Raw genomic sequence first — 27,894 nt, forward strand, 5'->3', positions numbered from 1 at the left:
GCCTGGTTTTTGTGGGGGCTAAACCCCCACCCTCCTGGCTCCAATAGTGGTTTGACCCCAAAGGGCTGCTCCCCAGCATGGGACTGGGCTTCCCAGTTTGAAAGCAGCCCAGTGCTCAGAGGTCCTGAGGGCAGCTGGGTGCTGAGATCCGAACCCCTGCCAGCATCCTAGCTCCCGAAAGCATGGTGTTGTGCCCCAAGAGAAGGATGCTCCAGCACCCCCCTTTCCCCCAAAAAAGAGCCCTCTGCCCCCCACCTTGGGTGAGGCGAGCGGGGCAGCTCCCAGGGGATGCACCCAACCTCTCCCCACTGGGGGACAAAACATTGCCCCGGGAGTGTCCCGCCTCAGCAGCCCACCCATCCCGGGGGGCAGCCCCCGGCACCCCACAACCGCTCTCAGGCCACAGGGAAGCCGGGGCGGCCTTTCCGGGCGCGGGTGCGCAGACGGAAGAAGGTGTACATGCCCAGGAGGCACATGGAGGAGAGGAAGTAGAGGGCGACGCAGAGGCTGATGTCCAAGCGGGAGAAGCCCAAGCCCAGCACCTTCAACCAGGGGCTCCTCCGCATGCCATCCTCAACCTCCTCCTCATCCTCCTGGACCAGGACACTGGCCCGTCGGCGCTCCCGGCCCACCCTGGCATCCCGGGGCAGGGCGATGGTGTCCCGTTTGCTGATCCGGCGGCGCCGGCCAGCCGCCGCTCGTAGCGCTTGGCTCTTGAAGTGCTGCTCGCTGAAGGAGTCCAGGTCCACGATGTCCTCGCCCGCCTCCCGCAGCTTGGGGTTCAGCCGCACGATGCTGGGGCGGCGCGGCTCGGGGGAGCCCGGTCGCCCTGGAGCCCTCATCTCGCTCTCCGTCTCCTTCTCCTCCTCTTCCCTCTCTCGCTCCTCTCGTGGGCCCTCGGTGCCCAGCCTGGTGTCTATCCCCTCCCCGGGGACGGGGTCAGCCTCAACGTAGTCCAGGTGGATGTTGGCCGGGGAGAAGTGCCCCTTGAGGAAGGTGAGCACGGCTGGCTCATCCCACACGTGCACCCCCCGTTCCTCCTTGTGGCACTGGGGACACAGGTCCGGTGGTGGCCACTGCAGCTTGGGGAAGTTGGGATCCTCCGTGTCACCTCCTGCAGGGACCAGAGTCAGTGAGGGCATTAAAGGGAATGGGGGACACAGCCCTCCTGCTGTACCAGTGTAAGCACCCTGGAGCATCACAGCAGCTGGGGATGGTGACAGGGACATTTCTGGTCTCTTCTCCCAAGTAGCAAGTGATAAAGTGAGAGGAAATGGCCTCAAGTTGCACGAGGGGAAGTTTGGATTGGATATTAGGAAAAATTTAATTGTGGAAAGGGCGGTCAGGAATTGGAACAGGCTGCCCAGGGCAGTGGTGGAGTCACCATCCCTGAAGGTGTTTAACAGACACATAGATGAGGTTCTTAGGGACATGGGTTAGTGCAGGGCTGGGTTAATGGCTGGACTTGGTGACCTTGAGGGTCTCTTCCAAGCAAAATGATTCCATGATGTGGAGGGGCTGTCTGGGAGGAAGGGTCCCCTGAGGGCACACAGCAGCTTTGGGAAGCCCCCCGCAGGGAGCACACAAGACCCAGCTGCATCTCTGAGGTGGTTTGATGCTGCGTGACCAGCTGCTGTGCCCTGTGACGGGGGTTGGGGGCGAGGATGACCAAGGGATGTCCCCACTGCCACACCCTAATGCAGCCATTTGCCAGCTCCACCCAGGAGCAGGGATTCTCCTTCACCTCACCTCCCCTTTTCCCTCAGGAAGCCACCCCTGCTCCCCTCCCTGCAGCCACCTTACCTGCAAGCCGAGCGTTGACCTCGTTGTGGTGGGACCAGAGCCAGAGCACAGACTCCTCCCGCCCTGCCACCTGGTCCATGGACTTGGCTGCCATGGCCTCGAAGTGCTGGGCACAGTCCCGGCAGCCGAAGAAGTGCCGGACGTAGCAGCGCAAGGTGTTTAGCACCTCCAGTGGCAGCTCTGGGGGAAGGCAGAGGATTGGGGGAGACAGAAGGGCGAGTCTGGACCCCGCAGTGCCACCACCATGGTCCCACGGCCAAGGTGACAGCCTCACATCCCAACTCTGCATCTCCCACCCTCTCCAGAGACAAGCCTTTGCTTGCACACAGCAGCTCTGCCCATGCCAGATCTGTTCAGACACCTCCTCCCCAAGCCCCAAGCCCCAGCCGGGGACACCGATACCTTTGTCGGGGCCACTCTGGGCAGCCTGGACGGTCAGGAGGTGGAAGAGAGTCCAGAGCCCGCAGGGGTAACCACGAAACTGGGGTTCACTGCCCTGGCAGCCCACCCAGGTCACATTGGTGGGGAGCACGGCAGGGTGGGAGGCCTGGAGGATAGACACACGGACATGGTATGATGAAACTAGTGGATAACACAGGGTAGGGGGAAAAGGGCAGGGGTGAGGATTGGAGAGCAGGGGTTCCCGCAGGTGCCTTACGTCTCTGTTGTTCTTCATGGCCTCCTTTAAGGCATTGCGGGGCAGCTCGGGCTCTGTCCAGTTCCTCAGCCATCCATCCAGGGTCTGCAGGTAGGTCTGCACAAAGGGGCGCCCGGGGAAGTACTGCAGAGAGGAGAGAGGGGTGAGGAAACCCAGACCCTCCCCGAACAGCAGGGCAGCCCATCGGCACTCCCAGCTCGCCAGGACGGGCGCTGGGCAGAACCAGTATCCTCAATGGCAGCGGGTACTGGAGGGCAGCACGGTCCCACCAAGGTTTCAGTGCCCAGCATGGAGGGGCTGGGGATCACAGTGTGTCCCCCCTATCACCGCAAGGCCCCCGTGTGCATGTTCTGGCTCCAAACCTCATCCCTTGTCTGAGGGAGGCAAAAAGCCACTCTGACCATAAGTCAGCGCAAAGCCGATTAGCAGCAGCACTTTAAAAGCACAGGCCCTCCGGGAAGAGGGGGAAGCCCACCCGTACCTGCCACCGGACAGACAGACAGACAGACAGAGGGACTAACCAAGAACCCATGAGGAGGATGAGAACAGCAGTACAGAGGAAAAGCAATGGCAAAGCAAAAGGAAGGAGTGTTTTATTAAGCCTTAGCTGTTCTCCCCAGGCTGTGGGGAATCACACCAAAAGTCCCAAATTCACAGGGGGATTCATCTGCGACCTTAAGTTTCTGCTGTAAAACGCAGCCCTCCTTCAGCAGGAGGCTTTGCCGCACAATATCCGTCTTTCCAGGTACCACTGCTTGCCACATTAGGATTTTTCTCCCCATTTCCTTGCCTTAAATACCTCTTGGGAAGGCAACAGTTAAGGCTGAGCTGCCCCAGCCCGAGCCCTGCTGGGCTGGCAGCAATCCCGGGGACAATCCTGGGGACACTGCTCCATCCCGTGGATGAGCACAGCAACAGCAGCATGGGCTCGGCGTCTTTGGGGAAGCATCGGCACTCACCTGTGCCTCCTGCCTGCAGCGGGGACACAGCTTTGCCTCTTTGCCAAATTTGGTGCTTGGCCAGCGAGGGGAAGGTTCACAGGGAGAATTAAAATCTGATCAAATAAAATCACTGGTGTTCCCCATCACCCTGGCAAGCTCACACTCTTGGTCAGGGAGCTGGTGCAATGGATGATTTACAGAATCACAGAATGGTTGAGGTTGGAAGGGACCTCTGGAGATCATCTAGTCCAAGCCACGCTCCAATTAACATGGGCGGGAGCAAAGAAAGTGGCCATGGCTGGGTGAATGTTTGCCAAGGAGCCCAGGCTGGGACAGGGCTCCTGCAACCCCAGTGCTGGAAACCTCAGCCATACACTGCGCTCCATTGCACCAGGAAATTAAACTGCTCTGCTTCTGCTGGCACAAAGCTCCTACACACTTCAGTTTCACCAAGCCCAACAGAGGAGAAAAAAGGAGACCTTAAATTAGGCTCTTCCAGAGCCTGACTCAGAGCGCGACTCCCTTTGCCGAGCTATCAAAGGAGATCAAGTCCCCAAGCTGAGCATCCGCGTCAGGCGATCAGAGCTACAAACCCCTCTGATCGTCTCTGCCACCCCAGCGGGCAACAGCATCTCTTTTGAAAAGACCTATCGCCTTGACACCTCCTGCCAGCACTGAGCTGCTCTGCCTACCCCTGCTTGCATCCCAGACACGGTCTGAAACTCTACGGCAACTGCTTTCAACCACCAGCTCCTGTCAGGACCCTGGGCTGGATTTGGAGCTGCGTGGGGACAGGGACAACCCTACGCTGAGGCCCCGGACACAGGGCTCACATCGGAGACCGCCACACTCTGCTAGCTGTGAGCGCTGGGACACGGTCTTTGCCCTGCGTTTGCATTCCACCTTATGAATAGCAACAGAGGAGGTGCAGGAGGTTCCTCTCCTGACACCCAAAGCTCCTCACCTTCACCAGGAGGGCCACGTAGCACTTGAAGGCGGCCAGCTGGGCTTCCGATAGCTTAGCAGGGCGGGCAGCCTCCACACGCAGTGAGTAGTGCAGTGTGGACTCCAGGTCAGCCATGTACACCTTGGAGCTGGGGAGGGCAGCACAACAGGATGCTCCATCAGCCCCTCAGTCTGCACCCCCAGCCACCATTTGGGGTTTTTCCCGGGTGAAAAGGCACGATCCCAGCCAGTCTTCCCCATAGCCATGGCAGCTCCTCCCTGCACCAGCCCCGGCCCCCTGCAGCCACAGAATGACGGAAGGAGAGGTCTGACCGGTCAGCCTGCTTTGGTTGGAACACGTCGGTCTCGTTGGAAGCGATGATGGTTGTGTTCAGCTTGTAGGAGCCACGGGTGACTCCCAAGAGTGTGCGCAGGTAGTAGGTGTAGAAGGAACGTGCCTCCACGTGCCTGCACAGAAGGAGAATCACAGAATGGTTTGGGTTGAAGGGACCTTCGAAGCTCCCCTAGTGCCCCCCCTGCAATGAGCAGGGACATCTTCACCAGCTCAGGTTGCTCAGAGCCCCGTCCAGCCTGGCCTGGGATGTCTCCAGGGATGGTTCATCCACCACCTCTCTGGGCAACCTGGGCCAGGCTCTCACCACCCTCAGTGTAACAAATTTCATCCCACTGTGTCCCCCACTCACACGGGCAGGCGGGAGAAGGAGCCGTTGCGGAAGAGCAGGTAGCCAGAGGGGAAGGTGGTTACGCCGAACTTCTTCACGAGCTCCTCCTCGCTGCTCAGCACCCTCCTCACTGCCACATTCTCATACTGCAGCATGTCCAGAGCCACCTGCAATCACAGTGGTCCCAGGGTCAGTGGGTGGGGGGTGGCAGAACCCCCAGCCCCATTGGGATGCAGCAGGACTCCCCCGCCAAAGGTGCCCAGGAGTTATCTGGCACCAGGGACATGGGGCTTCAAGATAAACAGGGGATAAATGCAGCTGTACCCACCTCTCTGCCCACAAAGGAATTGCTCTTCTCAAAGATCAGGGCCAGGTACTTGTCCTTGTTCCTCTGGAAGAAGCTGTGAACCTCCTCCGCGCTGCAAGAGAGAAGGGGATGGCAGCGGGTGCCTCAGAACTGGCTGATGCTCTGCCCTCCCACCTGAAAGTTGCTCAGCCCCCATCCCCAGGGATTCGGCAGGAAATGCCGGGGCGGGTTCAGCCCCATTGGGTGGGCAACTCCTCCCCGCTGAAGTTTCCAGCCCGATTTTCTGCTCCACTTCACAGGCTTCTGAGAAAACCCACCGGGGTCAGCCAAGGAGGCAGAAAACAAAGCCTGGGCAGGGCAGGGCCGGAGGGAGCTGTACACTTGCCCAGGGGTACAAACAGTAATGGACTTGAACCGGGACCATTGGATTCTTGGCTAGGACATGAAGGCGCTGGAGACCTGAAGTATGTGTACAGCTTGACCACCACTTTGGGAAAGCCAAATGTTCCCCCTCGGGACAGGGCAGTAATCACCCGTGTCCAGAAAAGACAACTCAGACCCCAACAAGTTGGTACCGAATCAAGAAAACCCTTTCTCAGGGCAGGAAAAAGCTGCTAAAGGCAGCGGCCTCACTCAGCACAGCGTGGCAGTGCCACGTCCCTGGCACCACTCACTCTAATTAAGGCTGATGAGCAGGTTCATTAGGAGATGTAACTACACGGCCCATCTCAACCAGGCCACATAAATGGCTCCAGCCTTAGCAGTTGATCTGCATCTCCTGGGAGATGGGTGATGTGGCAGCTGCTCTGTGCTCCTTTTTGGCTCAGATTTTCCCCTGAAACTTGCTCTCTGTGGGCTGGGGGCTGCCACAGCTGCCCCCCCATTACCCCACCCCCCACCACGGCACTCCCACCTCGCCGGCTCCAGCGGAGGACAGGCAGGCGGCCAGGCCTCCCGGCTCTGCTCCAGGTTGGTGATGATGGCGTGGCGCAGGTCCTCGACGGTGGCACTGGGATCTGCGGGGGGACAGGATGACAACGGGTCAGTCCTGGGGACACCGGTGCCATGGGCTGAGCCAAGGGGAGCTGCTCTGAGCTGCCTGCCCTGGGCCCTCCAAGGTCCCACATGTGGGGGGTGTGGGCAGCAGGGACATTCACATCCAGGGTAAAAAGCCCCTGTGGCTCCAATACTCACTGGTAATCCTTACGCCATCCGCTGTCTTCTTGCTAAAAGCTTTGAAGAACTGAAAGGGAAAAAAAATTCACTCGTGGGGAAGAAGCTGGAATGAGAGCATTTGGACGGGACAGGCACGCAGCATGGCCCTGCAGGCAGAGGCGCCCCTAGACTGGCTCTGCCTCAGTTTCCCCATGACGTTACAGTATGCTGACCCACTGCAGGGGGAGCTCCTGGCCACAGACCCATCTCACGGGGTGTCCCTGGAGCGGGGGGACGTCCAGCCAAGGGCTGAGCACCAGCAGGCAGCAGGACAGGTGTTTCCGGGGCTCCCAGAGAGGCAGCTGGGAACTCCCCATTCCTGCAAACCGCTGTCTCTCTGCTCTCACAAAGTGCGAAAAGGGTTTTTTTTCCCCATTCCTGGCCTTGCGTGCTGCTTGCAGTGCCCGTGGTGCAGCCAGGTTGCGTCAGGCAGGTGTTTGCTTTCCAGGCTGGGCTGGGGACGCGGGCTGTTTGCACAAGGTGTTTGGCTGGGACAAGGGATGTGAAGCGAGTGACTTCTTGGCACTGCCACATAAGCACATGCCTCCCTGCCCTAGATGATGTTTTGGTCAGTGTCCCACGGGCAGTGGGTGCTCAGAGAGACCCCGGTGCAGGGCTGGGGCACAAGACAACCTTCCTGGCAAAACCCTATATCTGACCCAACCCTGGGCTAAGCCTGTAAGCCAGGACTGAGGGCATGTTATCCTCCCCGGTCTCTCTCAAGGTGATCCCAGCTTTCACACCTGGAGTATTTCAGCTTTGTTGCTTATGTTGGAGTGAGGCTTTGTTTGCAGTGGGAAACGCTGCGAAACGGCAGTATTGACACAGCTAAGGGGCCGGGCACGGGCCCAGCAGGAGGGATGGCGCCTCGCCAGCCACCGCAGGAGGCTCCCAGGAGAGCCCTGGGCAACCTCCCGCAGCATCTCTGCGCCCTGCTCCAAAACCCGGGCGGGCAGCCGCCCTCTGCCCTGCAGCAGCCTTTCCTGGGAGCTTCTAGTTCAGGTCTCCCCTGTCCTAGGAAAGATCTGGCCTCTACATTTCACAATGAAGCCACATTTTGTTTTTCCCCCTCCTTGTTGCTACATCGCACAGCAGTTGCACTGGCTGCAGCCTGGCCACAGTGATGTTTTGGGGAAGGGTGGAATAGCTCCAGCCTGCAAAGCCTCAAAGGGAATATTTTAGTGCAACAGCGCTGTTGATCAAACTGAGCAAGAGAGAGACAGGCCAAAAGGCACAGCATGGTGAAAACAGGGCACTGGCATGCATAGCCTTTACCTTCAGCGTGGGGAAGCCGGTTATCCCAAAATTGGAGCACACTTGCTGGTTGGCCTCGTCGGCACAGTCGAGGGCTGCCAGCATCACCGCAGGCCGCCACTCTGCGGGGACAGAATCACAGAATCATTTCGGTTGCAAGGGACCCTCAAGGTCATCGAGTCCAACCGTTAACCCAACACTGGCACTAATGCATGTTCCTGAGAACTCACCTATGTCTCTGTTCAACCCCTCCAGGGATGGTGACTCCATCACTGCCCTGGGCAGCCTGTTCCAATGCCTGACAACCCTTTTCCTGAAGAAATTTTTCCTGATATCCAATCTAAACCTCCAGTCAGCACAGCTCAGCCCCTCTGCAGCCCCAAAAACCGTCCTGGCTCCCCAGAACCACAGTGGGGACCTCCCGCTGCACTGGCTCCTCCCGGCCCCAAAAAACCTCACCCTTCGCAGGAGACCAACTGATGGTTTCCAAGCCCCAAATACCCAAAGCCGTGGTCTGTGTCTCGCACCCTACTTCCCGTGCGTGGGGAAAGTCGTGCAAGGCGGGACGGGCTCTGCACGCCCTGCCCTCACCGGCACCCGGGTGCAGGCAGCTCTGCCCGCGGCTGCCTGCCCGGCTGGTTCTGCCTGCCGGGCCGCTGCCCCAGTGCGAAGAGGTGCCAGGAGCAGGGGAGGGACGGCTAACCAGGGCTGGGGACAGCAGGGAACACAGCTCCAGCTCGCCTCACCGCAAGCTGAGGGCATGGTTGATAACCAGCGGCTGCAGCACCATGGCGGAGCTCGTCCAGGTGCCAAGCATCCGCTCCCCTGCTGCCTCCCCGGGGAGGAACAGCAGGTCCCTGGGGTAAAACAGAGATGAAGAAAAGGGGACGGAGCACTGGCCCAGGCTGCCCAGGGAGGTTGTGGAGTCTCCTACTCTGGAGACATTCAAACCCGCCTGGACACCTTCCTGTGTAACCTCATCTGGGTGTTCCTGCTCTGGCAGGGGGACTGGACTAGATGACCTTTCGAGGTCCTTTCCAGTCCCTGACATTCTGTGACTCTGTGAGGCATTTCAAGTAGTGGACTCTGAAAGCCAACAGCAAAATAGAGAGAAAAGTTCTGAAATGGCTCCTTAATAAGAACACAAAGCAGAGAACTCTCAGCCTCCTCTTTGAGCAGGACGGGGAGGCACGTGGCACTGGCACAGGATGGAGCTCGTGCTGCCCTGGGCAGGAGCCTTGGGACTGCTGGCACTGTCCTGTGTCACAGGTGACGAGGCAGACGAGCCGTTTCCCGCTGCCCCAGCACCAGCGGCACAGGAGGCCGGTGCCCGGCCCTGCTGCCAGGAGGCGGGCGCGCTCCAGGACTCATCGGCACGTGGTGCCTGTGGGTCACTCCGGCATCCTCCCAGCCCAGCCCACTCCTGTGAAAATCCACCCGTGGGAACGGCAGCGAGGATGCCGAGGGGCACAGCAGTGGCTCCCCCACCCTGCCTCCACGGGCATCCCATCTGCGGTCCAGCCTCTGGAGCAGAGAGCCCTGGGGGAACCCCATTTTGGAAAGGGACCAGGAGAGCCAGTGTTACGCCGCAGGGCCCAGGTGCGCACCCCATTCCTCACATCCTGCCACGTTGGGGAGCGCTGACGGCATCCCCAGGGAGGAACGGCATCCCCTTGGAGGGACGGGACGCCTGCCTCGGCCAGCGCCCTGACTCACCCACCACTGACCACACTGTATCAATTACTGCAATAACAGGGGGAAGCCGTGCGTGTCCCAGGATGCCGGGGGAGGCAGGAGGAGCGCCAGCAGGGTGAGGGGTCCAGTGGTGGGGTGTGTGTGTCCCCGAGCAGGGCTGGGCACCAGCCAGGCCAGGCATGAAGGTCAAAGCCAGGAATAAACCAGCTGGGATCAGCATCCATCCCCAGTGCGCTGCCAGCCTCTCCCTGCAGGCACTGGAGAGAAGTGGGGCTAAGGGGGGCCTGGGGGGGCAGTAGGACCCCCACGACTGGGGCCGGCTCAGCCTGAGCTTCTCCCAGCCAAAGGGGCTCCAGGGATGCTCTTAAGCCAGGCCTGGCCGTTTTGGGGGGTAACCCTGGGTATCATAGGGGGCCTGGGCCTTTCCAAAGAGATGATGCTCCAGGGAGACTTGTGCACGGATGCAGGGGGATTTCGGGGTGCTGATGGAGGGTAAGGCAGGGGGGGTTGAAGGGTGCTGATGGGGAGGGTGCACAGGGGATGCAGGGGTGCTGATGGGACTAAGGATGCAGGGCCAGGGATGCAGGGAGGATTTTGGAGTGCTGATGGAGAGGAGGAGGATGGGACAAGGACGCAGGAGGGACTTAGGAGCACGGATCGGGGTGGGGGTTGGGGCACAAGGAGGAGTTATGGATGCTGATAGGAGGACAGACAGCGATGCACAGGGAATTTAAGGGTGCTGATGGGGACAGAGAGGCAGAGACACAGCAGATTTAGGGGGTGCTGATGGGAGAAGACAGAGACAGGATATAAGGGCGAGAAAAGAAGGGCACAGGGGGGGTTGGAGGCGCTGTTGGGGAGCGCAGAGAGGTGGGGAAGCGGGGACACGGGGAGGGGGGGAAAGAGGGGCAGCCGGCAGGGAACTCACCGCGGATGTCGTGGGCCAGTGCTCGCCATGTGGGCGCGAAGTGGACGCAGTGCCCGCACCAGGAGGCGAAGAACTCGACAGCCCAAGCGCTGGAGGAGCCCAGCAGCTGCCCCTCCGCCCCGCTCCCCAGCAGCTCCAAAGGGTCCGCAGCCGAGTACAGCCCGCCGGGCCGCGCCGCCGGCAGCGACGCCACCAGCACCAGCAGCGACACCGGCCACCACCGCCCGCCCCCGCCGCCCCGCGCCCGCCGCCGCCGCCACATCGCCCGCCCAGGCCGCCCGCCGCCGCCCGCCGCCTTTAGGGCCGCACGCACGCCCCGCCCGGCGGGGGGCGGGACGAGGGGCGGGGCCGAGCCGGCCCGCGCCGCAGCGCCCCCCGTCGAGCGTGCAGCGGGGCGCCCCCCTACACCCGACACCCCCGCATCATGGGGAGTGCCCCAAATCCTGCCCCCCAGCCCCTGCCCGGCAGCAGGCAGCGCCCGCCCAGCGCTGTGCTCCCGCGAGGGGACAGAGAGCGTAAAACGGTCAAATCCTGATCAAGCCAGGAGAGGCAAAGGCGGCTGATTCAGAGCCAAAACTCGCAGTGCCCTCCTTACGGCATCCCCAAGGGGAGAGACCAGCTTGAGGGCCAGCCCAGGCTGGACGCCAGCGTCACCAGGCAGCGGCTGCCGGGACACCCACAGGATGGACACCCTGGAGCCCCTCGCCCCAACCCTACCCAGGGTGTGCAACAAGGATACCCAATGAAGCCCCCAAATCCAGCTCCTCCACCCCAAAACAAGCACCCCTCCATCCCAGACAGCCCTGCATCCGGCCGCAGCCTCCCCGGCAGCCCGGCCGTGCCATCGCTCACGCACACACCCGCCTCGGGGCCGGAAGGTGCCCGTTGCCCAGCGCCCCGGGGTAGAGCCAAGAGCTGCTGGGGTGGCCACAGCCCCGAAATCCAGCCTTTTGCTCCCTCCCCATCCCCTGAGGCCAGGGGGCCCCAGCACTGGGGGTGCCCATAGCTGTTGAGGGCTGGTTGTTGGCTCTGTCCCCAGGAAGGCCATTAGCCGTGCTGGGCCCCACCTAGGTAGTTTAGGCGGACTTGCCATGCTAGAAAAACGAGCCTGCCAGAGCCAACCCTTAACCATGGCAGAGGAACGTAGGGGCCTCCACATCGGGCACGGCTCTGGGGGAGCTATGGGGCTCCCCGAGATGGCCCAGCTCTTGGGGGACAGAGCCCAGCAGATGTGACCCTGGGGGGATTGCTGCCTCTATCCTCCAAGGGTCCAGGCTGATGCAAACAAAGTCAGAAGATGGTTTGCTCCAGCCCTGGCAGCTGTAATTAAATGCTTAAGGGATTATCGCACCTTGCTGGGAGAGGTGCAGCCCAGGCTGTGCAGGGCTGCGCTGAAAGGTGCTCCCTTGGTATTGCCACGACTCGTCTTCATCCAAAACACAAAAATCCCTGTGCCTAGGGATGCCATCACCGTTATTTTACCCCGGGGCTAAAGTCCTTGTTCTAAGGGCTCATCAGCTTGATTAGGTTATCACAGCAAAGGAGAGGTGCCCAGCACCAGCGTGATTTCCCGCATCCTCCCAGTCCAACTCACTCCTCCCTCCCAGGGAGCCTGAATTCCTTGAATCTTTTTTCAGGTGCAAAAGTAGCATCTAACCCGAAGGCAGATGGGCAAGAGCTCACAGCCTCAGGCTCCGGCTCCTTTTGAGGTGAGCCACACCATTGCTCATCGGCCCAAGGCCGGGGTGGGGATGCTCCTGCTTCCGGCTGCCTGGGACCAGCTGGGGACCCTGCTGCCGGGCTGGCACGTCCCGTCCCCACTGCTGACCCCAAACAGCCTCCTCCAGTGACAGGGTGTGGGGCTTTCCGGGCACGGACTTGCCCTAACAGCCTTTTTCCCTTCTAACCCTGCAGCAAAGCAAGAGGTGAGGCTTTTCTTCTGCCTCGAGCTGGGATTTTCATTGCAGAGCGCCCCAAGACAGAGGATGGAAAGCCAAATATGAAACAGCGATTTTGAAACAACCTCTTTTTAAGATGGATTTGAGAATAACTAAGATGAATTTAAAAAAAAGATCAGCAAGTGGTAGAAGGTTTTGGAAATGCTCTCCTAGCACTGCCTGCCTTCGACCTCCCTGGCTTTCCATCGCCTCACTGCTAGTGGAGCCTGTGGGCAGCAAAGCCCAGGGAATGGATGGTGGGTGACCCGGCTGCCAAGCCCCCAGCCAGCCCTTAAGCCCAGCTTTAAGCTCTCATGGCACATTTAGAAACCTCGTTGTTTTTCAGCAAAGCCCTCAGCTCCCAGTTCAGCCTCCTTCACTTTGGGAAGAGACGTGTTTCAATCCCCCATAACAAGCCCATGTGCTGAGGACCACCACAGAGGTCCCTGAGCTGCACAAGTCCCCGTGCGGCAGCTGAGCGGTGGCTTTAGTTCATTAAGCTCACCAGCTTTCAAACCTCCTTTCCCAGACTAGCAGCCAGCGGGAATCTCCTTGAAGTCAATGAGGTGTGAGCAACATCAACAACAGGCTGAGCACCTCAAAGGCCGCTAAGATCTCAGCAAAACGATCTGAGCCCTGCAGAACTTGTTTCGTACACCTAAAATGGATTATTTTCACAGATGCAAAGAGCTACTCTGGTCATCTCTGTGCTGGGTTAGAGAGGAGACGAGGAAAGAACAGTTGGATTTTCATGCATTTGGCCCTTGAAGTGCTGGAAAGGACTATGGAACATGTTTCAGAAATTGGGGAAAGGTTTCTATTGTCCATTTTTAAAAGCATGATTCTGGCTGCAAAACACCAACAGCTCAAAATAGCTGAGTAAGCCAACCTTCTCACTTCTCTTCAGTTGTGAAGGTCCAGGGACAGGGAGATCCTGAAACAGACTTTCTTCCTTGAAAATTAAATAACACGTTCCTGCCTAATTGTGTGATTTCAGGAACTGACTCCAAGAAAAACACGTAACCAATGCAAGACTCATGGCACAATCACGGCAACCCCGTCACCCGGCCCTGGCATTCTGGAGGCCGTGCAGAGAAGTTCCCATCCAGCTCCCTGGCCAGCACCTCACAGTACCAGCCACAGAGGATGCTCTGCAGTTCTCCTGTCTCTCACCAGCCTTTGCGAGATGGACTGATGAACTCAGTGAGGGCCTCCTCGATCTGGAGCACAGCACTGCTTAAAGCATGGTCCTTCTCTAAATAAACACGAAAAGCCCCATTTCCATGATTAGCATCTCCAAACAGCCTCAAAGAGCAAGTGAAAATGGTGCCATCTGTCACCTTCCAGACAGCTGAAGTCACCTGGGACACTCCAGCCTAGCTGGCACTTTTCCACCAGTGGCACCAGTCACACCTATGCCGAGATGCGGTTTCGGACAAGACCTTTGGCAACACCTGTGTGATAAACCTGCCAGTTCCACAGCTTTGCTGAGATGGGAAGTAACGCAAGGAGCAGATACGAAGCCTGACTGCTTCCCACATGGGCTCTGCCGGGCTCGCACCTCTGAGGACCAGAAAAGCCCCTTGTAGCCCCCACTGGTAGCCGGGAATTGCCGACTACGTGAGACAAGCTCGATCAGAGATGGCTGATTTCTACCTTTCAAGCCCAACCAGCTTGTAATAACAATAGATGAAAAAGAAAAACAAAAATCTGGGGTGCGTTCTCAGGATGTGATGAATGCATTCATGTAGTTGGTGCCTGCAGAGAGACTCTAGCAGTACCAGCCCCTTTCTGCTATACACCCTCCGCTGATTCATCCCTGCTCGAAAGGACGGCAGTGACGCTGCCCTTGCTCTTTTCGGAGGGACCTCAGGGGGGCTGGGAGGAACTGGTGCCGTCTTTGGTATGTTTGGGTAGGAAACGTCTTACCTGCAAATTTAAGATTTACGTAAAGTCATAAATCATCACCGTGACCCAGGATGCGCCGAGCAGATGTTTTCCACTCCAGCTCATCTGCCCAGCTTCCAGGAGCAGATCGGAGGAGGCCACGCCGCCCAGATCTGCCACATCATAATTTGACAGCTGGTTTAATTGCAGCGCATGAGACTGAGAATACCACACGGATGACAACGGAGCACTCCTCTCTTGCTGCAGCAGGAGTCCTGAAATATAAGCAAGGTCTTACCTCCCAGCCTCAGGTTTGCTGAGCAGCACTGGCTCCATCACCTCCACAGGACGCTGGACCAGGCTCGTTGCTGAGCTCCTCAAGCCAAGCAACACCAGGGATAGGATCCCCTGCAGCCTCCTTTATTGTGCTGGAATAAAAGAAAATAAAGTCTCTGGGAGAATCCTCAGAACCAGCGTTAACTCCACCTCCAGCAAACTCAGGGACAAAAGTCCATTTTGAATTACCCTGGATTTCACAGGGTGGTGACAGGTCAGCCTGCAAGAGGAAGCCACCTGAAACCAGCATGAGGGAGCGAATGCAGTGCAAGGACACGGCAGGTCCTGCACAGCTGGGGCAAAGGGCTGGGAAACCGGGGCCAAGAGAAACACTTTTGCAGGAACCAACCAGACCTGCTCCAGGCCACCCTCACACAGCACACTAGGCAAGCGAAGGGTGGCATCTTCACCCCAAATGTCCCCCACTATGCCCTGCTCCTGCTCAGCCCTCACCCTATTCTCTTCCTTTTCCCCAAATTCCTGCAGGATTTTAATTAAGAGGCGGCAGGAAGGCCCAGGGCTGGGGCTCTGGGTTTTGTTTGCTCCACTTTCCAGACCTAGCAGGGTGCTTTTCTCTCCCTCACAGGACCCGCATCCCGGAGGGCACCCTCTGCTTTCAAACTCCATCACATCTCCTCTGCATTCCTGCCCGCCAACAGCCCGTGCTGTGGGCTGGCTGCCAGCGACCGGGCAGCCCCCCAGTCTCTCCTTCCCATGCTCTGTAACAAGCTGCCGGCATCCAGCAGCTCCCCACTGGCTCCTTTTCTTCTCAGCACTGTGTTAACAAGAGCCCGGACACCTCAGAAGCCCTTGTGCCGGGCAGGGCGCAGCGATGGCCGGAGCAGAGTCGACATTTGAAGTGTTCCAGTGCTCTGCCAGGCATTTTAGGACATGAGATGGCTGGAGCGGGCACCACCTCCCCGGGGAGGCATCTGGGAGCGGGTGGCGCCCGGGAAAGGAGGCACCAAAAGGGACCCGGCTCAATCCAGCGTGGCGTGGGGAAGGCAGCTGCCCGTCATTGCCCAACCCGAGAGTGTCACCAGCTCCGTGGGTGAAACGGGCTGTGGAAGGCAACTGCACTCCCAGGGTTCTGGGAAGAGTTGCACAAATACCGCCGTAGAAAGTCGGTGCCAAAGTGAAGCAATGTAGGCTTGCAAATGAGGAAATTAGAGCCTTCATCAAGCTGATTACCGGGCATCCAGGGCAAGGACAGCAGTAGCAATGCAGCAGTTTGCTGTGTCACTTGCCAGAGCGCTGTGGCAGCGTTCCCATCTCTCCAGCCGTTCTGAAAGAGAAGGCAGTTCTTCAGCCAGAGAAGCATAGACTTTTTTCTTTTCTATTTTTTTTAATGTGAAATGCGCTCTAAGCCACATCCAGGGATGGATGCTGACAGCTGCAGGTCGACCGCTGTCCAAAAACACATGACTCGCAGAGCAAAAAATCGCTGCAGGGTGAGGAAAGCTGCAGCACGGATGCTCTCCTGCTGCTCGGTAATGAGAGCAGGGAGGCTGTGGCACCACTTTGTCTCAGCCCTTTGGACATCAAAGGACCCACCGCCGCGCTTTGGCCGGCTCAACCCCCGACGAGCTTCTCTGCCTGCGCGAAGGCTGCAGCCGGCATTCCCGGCACGCTGAGTACTGTTCCTACCGCATGCTGGCACCGCAGCAAAGCTGCTTCCACACTGACAGTCCAAGTGCAGCAAAGTCCTCCAGGATGAGGCACCTCCACTAAGGAAAAGAGCAAAAAACGCTCAGCACGGAGTACCGCCCGTTTTGTTCACACAAATCACCCTATTTGATCTATATGCCTCTCACAGAGCAGACTGCCACACAGCATCCTCCGAGCTGGAAAGACCAGCGCTGGGGTTTGTAGATGTCCGTAACAAACAGAAAGCGAAACCTTTTCTGCAGGGCTGCGTGGCGCAAAACAGCAGCAACGCACAGCAGAGGTGCAGGAGCCGCAAACGCCGGGGCGGCTCCACCAACACGCCAGCTCCTGGGAAGTTCTAGCCAGATGGGGATTGGTCTCTTCTCCCAGGCAGCCAGCAATAGGACAAGGGGGCACGGGCTTAAACTCTGCCAGGGGAAATTTAGGCTGGATATTAGAAAGAAATTCTTTACCGAGAGAGTGGTCAGGCATTGGAATGGCTGCCCAGGGAGGTGCTGGACTCGCCGTCCCTGGAGGTTTTTAAACTGAGATTGGACATGGCACTTAGTGCCATGATCTAGTAAACAGACTAGAGTTGGACCAAAGGGTTGGGCTCGATGATCTCTGAGGTCTTTTCCAACCCAGTCGATTCTGTGATTCTGTGGTCTCACACGTTTCATGCTGCCGCTTGTTCGCCACGTGCCCGCACGCCTGTGGTTTCGCACCGCGAGCGTTCGGCTGTCCTCTTGCAGGGCTCCAGGGCCTTTCATGCATTAAACAGGGAGTTGTTTTATTTATTTATTTTTTTTCTCGAAAGCAAACAGAAAAGATTTAGGAAAGCTCCACCAATACATTAAGTTTCCAGGGAGCAACATTTGCTCCCTTGGTGAAGAAGAGATCGGTAATAGCAGCTGTAACAATCCACAAGCCTAACTGAAGGAACCAAAGAATCTGAATAACTTAATCGCAATACTGTTGTTTAGCGCAAAAATAGCTTTTTTTACCCCCCAAAATGTTTCAAACCCTGACTTCTTAAAACCTATTTAAAATAAACATGTGCAAGGAGTAATTATTCTCCCACCGATCACGCAGTGCACTCCCGCAGTGATTCTGCAATGCTGTTTTCTGTTTTTGCTTTTATCAATACTCGGCTTTAACAATAAGGAAATTCTAATAACCTTATTATTATAATTAAGGCAACTCTAATGGGATTTTGTGGGCTGTGATTGGCATCCCAAGTACAGCATCAGATAGAAAGGGGAGCATACAAGGGACAAATCTCCAGGACACCTTCAGAATTAGCAACCATTTGGGTAATTATAAAAGTCCATTTTGTAACAAACCAGGAAACAAGATTAATTTATAAATCAGTTTATTTACAGATTTTGTCCTCTTAAAGTACATTTTAGTTACCAAAGATATTTACACTGGTTTACACAGGGACCACCCTGGTTATTTTACAGTTCTTAATTACAAAAAACCCCCCCAAACCTCCACATCCTTGGGTCTGCCTACTGTGCAAAGCTGCTCTGGATGTGAACATCAGCTGAAACTGGCCCCAAACCCCAAGTTACCAGGTTATTTACACATACACAGTAAACAGGATTCTTTTCAGCATCTCCACAACACAGTACGCAAGGAGATGGAGCCTCCCAAAAGGCGGCTTTGCAAACGTGTATCAAAAGGCTCTGCAAAGTCAAGGAAAAAAACTAGTAAATGCAAGTTAATTACAGTATTCCTCTTTCACCTGTATATATTTTTGCATTTAATGTTTAAATTACAAATAAGTTCAATAGTTTGCTTATCTCCATTTTAGTTGATTTGTAAACACTTCAGATGCACTAAATACCTTATAAGATTCAACTGTTTCTCTGCTGAAAAGTATTTTATTTTTCTAATATTCTTAAGGTAGCAAAGGGATACGAAAGTCGGAACCGCACGCAGTTCCTCACAGAATAGTCACTTAAAAGGTCTCTGTCACTGTGCTACTGAAGATCTTCTGCAGGTACACACTTATTCAAGTATTGCAAAAAGCTAAGGCCACTTTTTCAAGAAAGGAAAGTGAACAAGACGGGATTTTTCAATCTCTCATTCCACCTTGTGAGCAGCAAGGCAGAAGCACTGATAATTCCCCAGCTCGGCTCAGGGAGCAGCCTGCTGCGATCCTCCTTGTCCTCACCAGCCTGGGCTTTGCCACCCGGCACTGAGATCCTTCCAAAGAGGGAACCGCTTCTCCCCATGACAACAGCCGCTGCCCCAAACAGCTCACGGCTCTCAGAAAAATGTCTCAGCCTTGAATCTTCTCACCTGGCTGCACCACGATAACCAGGAGCCAGAAATATCATCTTGTTCTTATAATGGGAAGGCTGGGGAGATAGAAATAGAGGATTCAGCCTCTGTCTGTGAGGCTCCAGGCTTCCCCACACCTCCTTGTTACCAGCCACAAACAGACAGATCATCATCAGTCCACAAGTACTCAACACACTCGAGGTTTTGAGTAGACACACATCTCAAAGCAACTCAACACACTTGAGGTATTGAGAAGATAATTCATGTATGTTCAAGTCTTTTTAGGGTTGCTCCTAGCAAGGATTGCTACCGAAAATAAACAGGGATGTTGGCAAAGGAATAAAGCCACTACTCGGACAAAGCTTCATTCTGCCCAAACAGCTGTCAAAACAGTTACAGCTTCTCTTGAGGGTACTAAGAACAGGCATATGACCTCCGATGATCCTCAGTGCCCTGGCTGGACAACTGTACAACCTTCTCCCGGCTGGCGGACAGACCAGAGAAGCCACACCAGCCCCAGAGAACAGCCAAAAAGCCTTGGGGACACAGGGCAATCTCCCCAACACTGCTCACATTATCTACAGAACAGAAACAAACTTGGTTTCTCTGATACTCCAGCCACAAACCTACGCTGCAGGTTTCTGCCTTATTTCCGTAATTGCTACCTATAAAAATAATCCTAGCTATTGAAGGAGATACACCCAGGAAAGGGAATCTGAGGTGGTGACCCAATCGGTGACACCATGCTAGTTAAATGCAGCAGCTTCAGTTTGCTTCTATCTTAAGCATTCAAGAGCTTCTTCGTTCAGCATCACGTTTTACGTGGACAAATGAATCACTTAGGAAAAAAAAGCTGAACAATGCTCCACCAAGACCATTTGACTTCCAGCCAGCCAGAAGGGCCACTACTGCAGGACAGACACATAAGTGCCCGTTGGAGGTGTTCCTATAAACCATGACCTCCTTGTTCTTCCACTCATTAAGCTCCCATGAATACGGCTCACCATTAACTCGCTAGTGAGGCACTGGCAATACCACATCTGAGAAACTCCATGGACCTCTAACAAATCCAGCATTTCCCAGTGCTGTCCCTGAAGAACTACCAGCTGTGTGTCGTGCAAAATGCAAATATTCCAATGATAGCTTTCAAAAAGAAATCAAAAAGGCGGAAAATAAAATGTTGCAGTAGCAGCAGTATGCAGAGCAGGAAGCTCAAGAACCAAGCAGATGAACAAAATGGTAGAGATCTCCCTGCCATGCCTGTTGTGGGCTGCAGCATCTTTGGTGCACCTCTGAGGGCTTCAAAGTGCCTTTCTGCAGCCCAGCGTGTCTGGAGAATCTGAGTCTTCTCTGGGTCTTGTCCCAGGGTTAGCAAACAGGGACATTCGCTATTAAGGCATCAACATTAGACCCCAGGTTGTCTGTGTTCCTCCAAGACCAACACAAGGATGGGAGGGACAGGTTAGGGATGAACACTCAGAAGGACACTGCGGTTGAACACGGCACCGAATCAATCATGTAAGAGCTGCTCATGGCCTAGAAGTTCTGGGAAAGGAAGGGAACAGACGGAGCAGGGAAGTTTCACATAATTTTTCAGCTCAGTCCCCTCAGCCCTCCCATTGTCTCCAAACCAGGCGTGGTGAAGCTCCACTCCTAGTCCTGCCTTTGCTTCCCACCCCTGGTCACTGAGGTTTGGTTCTTCAGACCTTTATCCCCCTGTATCTGCCCCAAGAAGCTGGAGGTTTTGTGCGAAGAATATGGGGCTCTGGAAGCTTCCAGAAGAGATGCTTTTTCAAGTTCAGCTGTCTTAAAATACAAGACAGTGCAGCCAACTGCACAGGACACTCTCCTATAACCCACTTAATAAATTATCTGACAATAAATAAAAAAACCCACAAGCGCAAAACATGCAGACAAGTCAAGCACTGGACACCGCTTTCTTTGGTGAATACACTCTGTTCTCTTAATTGTTCAAGTAACAGCTTCTCTGATTCATTAGGTGACAGTAAGGGAGGAAGCTGAGGGATCGAAGGCCAAATTTTTGTGAGGAAATGTTTTCCACTCCTGCATGTCTCATGCCTGAGAAAATCCTGAGTATCCATTATCTGGGAGCAAGTGGTGCTCCAGGAAGAGAAGAAGTGCTACGCGGTAGGAGGAAAGTTGTCCACGGGCTCATTTGTCACACTTGACATTAGGCGGCCTTTATGTTGCTCCACGTCAGGACTTGAAGCAAGTTACATAGGAAAAGCAGCAGTAATTCTTTACTTGAATGCAGGAAGCAACATAATCTAATTTCCCTGGACTGGATGGCATCATACGTGGTACCACATCACAGAAGAAAGATAAAAACCAACTTCACAGAGAAGACAATTAAATGGGCTCTGGAGCAGAAGAAACTTGATGCACATTGTTAGGGTTGCCGGAGAAGAGGTGTTAAGATTATAACACTGTTCAGTACGCTAAGTCTCCATTTATGACTAAAACCTGACCAAACCGTTTCTTCTCCAAAACACTCACATTTCTAAAGACAAGTTGAGTACTGATGGCTGACAGTCTTTCCGGCAAAACAGCCAATATCCCAACTAAAGCCCACCCTCTCAGAGCACGAGCCGAACGTGTCAAAGCCCCAGGCCAGGGCTGCAGACAGCCGCTGACAGTTATGTGGCATAACTGTGTTGGCACACGAACAGTCTTGGGTTCTCCACAACATGGCCTCGAGTGAGGGATCAGCTCGTTCCAAACAATAAATCCGGTGTGAGGTCTCTAGGGGCAGTGGACGCAAATCCAGATTCCTTTAATGACACCTGAACTGCCTTTAAACCCCACGCGTGGAAGTCCAGCAGCAGCGCTCGCAGGGTGAAGATTGCGTCGGGAGTCAGAAAGGCCCGTGACGCAGCGCTTATGAAGCTCTAAGTTTATTTTCAGCGCTGTCAGACAAGCAGCAACCTCCGCTGTTTCTCAGTTATCTGGTTCAGCACGTCGATTGTGTCTCTGATTAAGGCCTCGAAGATCCCGTCTGCCAACTGCATCTTCACACACAGTTCATCCTCATCGTAGTTCACCCACTGTGCTTCTTCCTCATGAAGTTCCTGCACCTGGGAGGTTAGAAAGGAAAACGCAAAAGAAATGTTACAATTCAGTTGCTCTAGGATAATATCCCCTGCAAAGTTCCAGAAAAAGTCCAAAACAGCGTGCAACTGCCAACAACGTATCTGTCTTTGCGAGAGATTACAGGAAGCGCTTGGAATAGCAAAATGAACACAGATCTGTTTGAACCAGGCTGTTTCACCGTATGAACGTTTTCTACCTTTCACTGTTGTATCCATTTAAAAAGATTTCACATTCCTGCCCAAGTTTTTCACTTGAAAGAACTCAGTTAATAGGGTATTCTTGCCCAACAGCAGAAGCTCTAATAGAAGTCCCTAACTGTGTATTTGCAAGCAGCTGATTCCACGCAGATTAAACTGGTAAGAAATGATGCAAAGGCAGGGGAAGGAGAAGAAAGAAAAAAACTTTGCTGCAGTCCCGTTTATTTGAATAACCATCAGAAAATCTAAAGGAAATAACTAACTTCTCCAATTCTTCTGCATAGGAAGACAAAATGCTGGCATGTGTTGTCTTACAACTCATTTGCACAAATACTCTCCATACTTTGTTGGATTTGACAGCATTATTACGAATGGAATTTTGTACCACTACATCTAGAAGAGTAACTCAAAGAGCATTTATTTCCTTCTATTCCTAAAGCGTTGACAAGTAAAATCCTGTTTTACTGGTCACTGGCAAAAATGTGTTTTAGTAACAGATGGAAATATATAATGTCATTCAGCAAATCAAGTTTTATAGACAGTCTCTCCAAACTGGACATCCCTAATTAAAGTTATTAAAAATGTGTCTAAGTAACCATTTTGGTATTACAGATACATCCTAACAAAGCTCAAACTTTTGAGAAAGGAAAGAGTGGGTGCAAACATCCCTTATATTTAAAATAACAAAGAAAACCTGCAGAAAGCTATTTCTCTGCTCTGCTTCAGCAGAAAGCTCCTCTGATCCTACACTCTGAACTCAAATACATTTACACTGTCCACACAGACAAGCAGGCCAGGCACCTAGATTCTGCCAAAACAAGGTTAAAACATACTGAAAATCCACTAATCCACTATCTATAGGTAATGGTGTTGTTATCTATAGAGTACAAGAGCTTCAGCCCCAACACACTCCCTCCCTCTTTCGCCTGAAGCTAAACCACCCAGAAACTCCTCTGAGGGTGACAGCTGCTGTGGCATAATGATGATTCAATAACCCAAACACGGCGTGAAGCCCAAGAACAGGCTGCCAGGGGAACCCCAGGGAACCGGCACAGCCGCAGGGTTTGTAGCCATTCATAAAGCTTCAGTTATACACGGGGTTTCAGTCTGACAGCTCTTTTCTCCCGCTCTGAGGAGAGCTTGGGGAGAGAGGCAGAGATCTCACCCGGCAAACAGCCTTAGAGGAGTCCTGCTACGTGCTTACGAACCTCTGCACCATCACAGCAAGCACTCTGCTTTGGCACAGCCCTCATTTCCCACAGTGCTGTCCAAGACGAGGTGTAATGGCTTCATTATGCTTCTTACTAATAAGGAAGGAGCGACAATATTGGCAGTCGAGCTTTGAATGAGTGCTATTGTTGAAAAGCAACTTAAAATGTCAGATAAATTGTAAGTTTACATGGGGGTGAATGTCTGAAACCGAGTTCTGAACTCTCTCAAGAGGAAGCTTGCTGCCTGCAACCTGTGTGTGCTGGTTGTAAGTTTTGATAAACCCTGGACTAAACAACAGCAGCGTGTCCCAAATATTACCAGTCCTCCCATCAATGAAGAGGCAGAAGGTAGAAGCACAAGTTTGGAGGTTGATCATGTGTTGTGTGCCTGTGTCACAGAGTATTTAGATGAGGAAAAGCAAGAGAAAGGGATCACAGAAAAAAGAGGTGGTGCCAAAAAGCAGAAGTGGTCTGGAAAAGAAAACAGGGGTCCCAAAGAGAGAAGGTGAAGATCCTGGCTGGAGGAAAGATCCTGGAAATGGGGAAAACACTGGTAACCAGGAGCCGTTGCACAATAGCAACTGATATGATCTTCTGTCCGGCCCCCCAGGCCAGCAGCGACCGCCCTGCTGGGAGGGGAAGTCAGGACCCAGTGAACATAACACTGGAGCTGGGGGGAAACAAGGGAGTGAAATAAGCAGGTTAAAAGCTCTAATTTCACTGGCCCTTAAACAAACCTCAACAACCAGATCCACACCAAGCTGCTGTTTATTCCGTCTCACCTGTGACAACGTGCTGTAAGAGTTCCTTTACTGTGCTCCAGGAAGGGAAAAAAAGAGATTTGTGGGATAAAGAAACACAAGTAAACAGGAGAGGACAAGGTAACTTGATCCAGGTAGAGAAAGGCTGGATGTTAAACAGCAGCAAAACAATCAAGAAGGAAAAAAGTATCAGTGATTAATCTTCTCTTGCCTCTACCACTCCCCTCTTTCTCAGACGCAGAGCACACAATTTCCTTTGGCATCAGGAGGACTTCCTCCAGCATACTTCTGCAAAACTATGAGAACATACAATTTGCAGCTGCAGGCAAGTTCTGTTTATAGTGTATTCAGAACACGTGTGCAAACTGCTGTGCTGCTTTGCAGCCCGCGCTGCAGACGGCTGAGCCGAGGCAGTTGCGACTGCTTTGTGTGGGAAACGTGTGATCCATCTGCTGTGTTACTACAAACTGCTTCTAAGCAATGGAGACAGTTTGCTGATATTTGGCTTATATTAAACAACTCTTGTGGCTTTCGCGGAAGTGGGCTTTGCACTGTTTTCAGTACGTGCACAGTGGTTAAGTTCTTGTACTCATGACAAAAGTCAAACTTCGCATATTTGTTACCAGAGAGAAACTATATGTGGGAAAAGTCAGGAAAACCCCAGTTTTAATGAAACTGAATTCCATCCTACAGGAAAAGAGAAATAGTGATGCAATGCAGAAGGCTGCGTAGTATGGGTTTTGTGTGCTTTGACTTTTTTTTAAACACTGAGAAAGAAGTGGGCATGTGCACAAAAGAAAAATCAGGAGGTAACAAGGTAGCATGATCCCCCTGGCTGCCTGATAAATACTACAATACCCAAAAAAACAACACTTCAAAGAATATCATCTGAAGGAAACTTTAGAAAGTGAATTAGTAAGTTTCATTTCTGAAGGTTCCCATTCAGAACTACGAATGCTTGCAAAATAAACTACATTTAAGAAGTAAATAGATCACTTGGAGACTGAAAAGTACCAGAAAAACCCCAGGAATACACTACTCCTTGGAAGAACACCAGCAGGAGAAAGGCAAGCAGGTGCATTCTCACCACCCTGAGAGTGCCTGAAAATCTTCAAACACACAACTGTGCACACGAGCAGGCTTTGATTCTTCTCTTACTGTTGCATTCCCCTTGGGTTAGATCTCAGGCTTCTCAACCAAGCCAGCTTTGCTTTGTCACAGAGCTCAAACTGCATGGAAAGAAACACTCTGGTCCTTAAGTCAACAGGTCAGAAGATCAAGTCCTGAATTTCAGCGCTCTGTTGGTGAGCTTCTCGGGTGTGAAAGCTAAACACTGAGGTCTGGCAGCATTGTGTGAGCTTTTTCTTCTAAAGCTCCAGATAAAAGAGAAGGGGGAGTGGCAGGGCAAAGCAGTGGCAGAGTTTGTGCAAACAGATCAGCACAGCGAGTTTTGGATAAGAGCTAAGGTAGTGGAAACAATCTGTTGTTAGCACCTGAACTTAAATAAGGAGATACGAGGGTTCTTGCTGTACTTCACAGAGGTTTTGAAAGGTGCAGGCAGCCCTGATGTAATGAAAGGCAGCACGTCAGCCTAGGTGTACTTTTGAGAATCTCCCCTAAAGCACAGACAGCATACATGCGATAAAGGTGGAAACACGAAGGGGCATGAGAAGGAAGCAAACACCTGAAGGTTCCTTTAACTTGATTTTAAACAAAGTAGCTCTTCATAAATGAAAAGCTGTGCCTGTTTACTGAAAGCCAAGATTTGCTGAAAAACAACTGGAGCAACTACCCAGCAGACCAGAGAACTCTCAGAAGAAATCCCATTATAAATGCTGTCTGAGGAGAGAGGTGACTGATCCAAGTTAACAATGCTGCAAAAAAAGAGAAGAGGAAGGTGGAGTTTTTATCAGTGGCAAAAAAACATGGCTAATTATGTTTCTGTCAATGCTGGAAACAAGCAGACGAGGGTGAAAATCAACTGAAGACGCAGTGACTGGTGGAAGTAGCAAAGATCAAGGCAGAGCAAGGACATGAAGGTCTAATCCATCCTCCTCTCCCCTTATTTTCCAGCAGGTGTGCTGGCTGATCGCAGTCACCACAGGACTCAGCATCCCCGAGAGCATCAGCTTTGGTGGAGACAAGGACTGCCGGGAACTGGGTTTAGTATGATAAACCCAGAAAGACACATCCAGGAGTAACCAGGGAGAGATAAAGCTGAGCACAACAGCCTGACACTTGCCCTGTGCCTTCAGAAGAAACAGAAAGAAATTCAGCAAACAGCCATGGCTCCTGCATTTAGAGCCGCTTGACTGTCCAGGCAGGTGATGCCACTATTTGAAAATCATTACTATACTGGAGAAGGTATACAACAGACTCCCCTTCCTCTGTATCGAACCCCCTACCCTGGTCATACCTAGCTCCTGGGTCAGATGTGTTCAATCCTCTCAAAGTCACTAAAAATAAATACTTGTCTCAAAAGAAATCTAATTTCAAGGTTGGTTTTACTTGAAGAGGAAATGAAGAAACTGGGAAGGACCTGTGTTCAATGTTTAAATGCAAATAATAGAAGCCTAATAATGTTTACCGCTGCTTTAAAAAGACCACGTTTTATTTTAACAGTATTTGTCTTTATAAGCAGGAAAAGAAATGTGGAGAACCAATCAGCTCATATATGTACTTACATGACATCCCCTGCACATTGTAAGAGGTGCATATTGGCTAAATCTTCACAAAAACTTGAACTAAGAGTTTTCAACTGTGATTTCTAAAGAACCCCCTAGAGCCCCCAAACCTACTGAAAAGTCTTGATTTCTCTCTCAGGAACTTGCTGCATTGTACTACTTGAATAGTCTTTAAACAAAATCCGTAAAACTCCCAAACTACCCTCTCATTTTAGGGCTACACCATGAGTCACTAGCAGACAGGCAGCCGATCCTGCACAGACCTGTATATCCACTTAGGACCTTGGATTTGTGTTATCACAGAGCTCATGACCTTAAGCACAGGTTGGAGGCTGACTAGGAGACAGAGAAAGCTATCCAGATACTTCCATGTTTTACAGAGATTTTAGTAAAACAAAGAGAAATTGAAGACTATCTCCTTAGGTTTTCAGTTAGAAATTTCTCTGGTAGTGTCTCACTACCATGCCACTGAGGCCTCCTTGTTCCTAAAGCACGGCATGCTGTAATCTTAACTGTTATTCCCAGTTTTCAGCTAAAATTTTACTATTGTATTCTTGTGAGAACAAAATAAAATTACACACGTTATTTGTTAAGCCAAACTTGTCACAGCTCCATTAATCTTTGATGTTTAGGTTTGCATGTAAATCACAGACCAGATCGTCTGAACTTCAAACTTATTCCACCTGAAGCACTGTGGATACCTTCAACTGGAACAATTTTTCCAGTCATGAATCTCTTTCCAGGTATGGTTCAAATAAATTAGGAAATTGGTACACAAGCACATTAATTGTACTACTAGTTCTCTCGGGGATCTAAACATAAGACTTTTTTGTGCATGCTTTAACAGCCTCCAAATCCCAGAATGAAGTGTCCTAGGATACGCAGGTCCTACACACAGATATTCTGTTTACATACAATTAAAATGAAACCCCTGGGAAAAAGCCTGTATTGGAAACCTTCCACACGACCCATGACTCGAAGGTACTTATAAGGTGCACGTGTGTGGAATCAATTTCAGGTATAATTAAGTGAAGCACAGCGTTAATGACAACTCATATTCCCAAGCAGAACCTTCACTATCATTATAGCCAATAATGATGTTAATCATCCTGCAATACGAGCCAACAAGTAACTTTCAAAAACTAGTACACAGCCAGACATGCTCTATTTTACACAGTTTTGGCACTGAACTGTCCCTGCCCCAGTGGCAGCTGCATTCACGAGTTCATGACATGAACTCGAGGAAACACGGAGCTGTGGTACCGTCTGGTTACCTTGTACTGGGGATTATCACGTCCCACAGCATCTCTTCAAAGTCTTTGCTGTTCTAACCCAACGACTTTTGAAACCTTTCAGTTGAATCTAGTTAGCAGCCTGGTCTATTAAGTTCTCAGTATCACTGTCT

The 27,894-nt window shown here is 52.8% G+C and overlaps 2 protein-coding genes across 8 annotated transcripts in view; both read right to left on the bottom strand.

Annotated features, from left to right (window-relative positions):
• Window positions 1–395: 395 nt before the first annotated feature.
• On the bottom strand, window positions 396–10,691 carry QSOX1 (quiescin sulfhydryl oxidase 1; the record flags this gene model as incomplete). The annotated part of the gene is made up of 12 exons (XM_080349096.1): window positions 396–1,114; window positions 1,804–1,983; window positions 2,206–2,350; window positions 2,462–2,584; window positions 4,367–4,496; window positions 4,681–4,815; window positions 5,052–5,197; window positions 5,359–5,449; window positions 6,251–6,353; window positions 6,532–6,580; window positions 7,828–7,928; window positions 10,430–10,691. 12 exons carry the CDS (start codon window positions 10,689–10,691, stop codon window positions 396–398), a joined length of 2,184 nt encoding a protein of 727 aa, XP_080205222.1.
• A 6,938-nt stretch (window positions 10,692–17,629) lies between these two features.
• Window positions 17,630–27,894, bottom strand: part of CEP350 (centrosomal protein 350) — a 73,653-nt gene continuing 63,388 nt past the window's right edge. For all 7 annotated transcript variants that reach the window (XM_080348460.1, XM_080348459.1, XM_080348457.1 and 4 more), the window contains one exon: window positions 17,630–21,620. In XM_080348460.1, the coding sequence (XP_080204586.1) occupies window positions 21,456–21,620 (165 nt within the window). In that variant the 3' untranslated portion in view covers window positions 17,630–21,455. The remainder of the gene's footprint in view (window positions 21,621–27,894) is intronic.

This window comes from Nesoenas mayeri (genome assembly GCF_963082525.1).
Source record: "Nesoenas mayeri genome assembly, chromosome: 8".
Lineage (NCBI taxonomy): Eukaryota > Metazoa > Chordata > Aves > Columbiformes > Columbidae > Nesoenas > Nesoenas mayeri.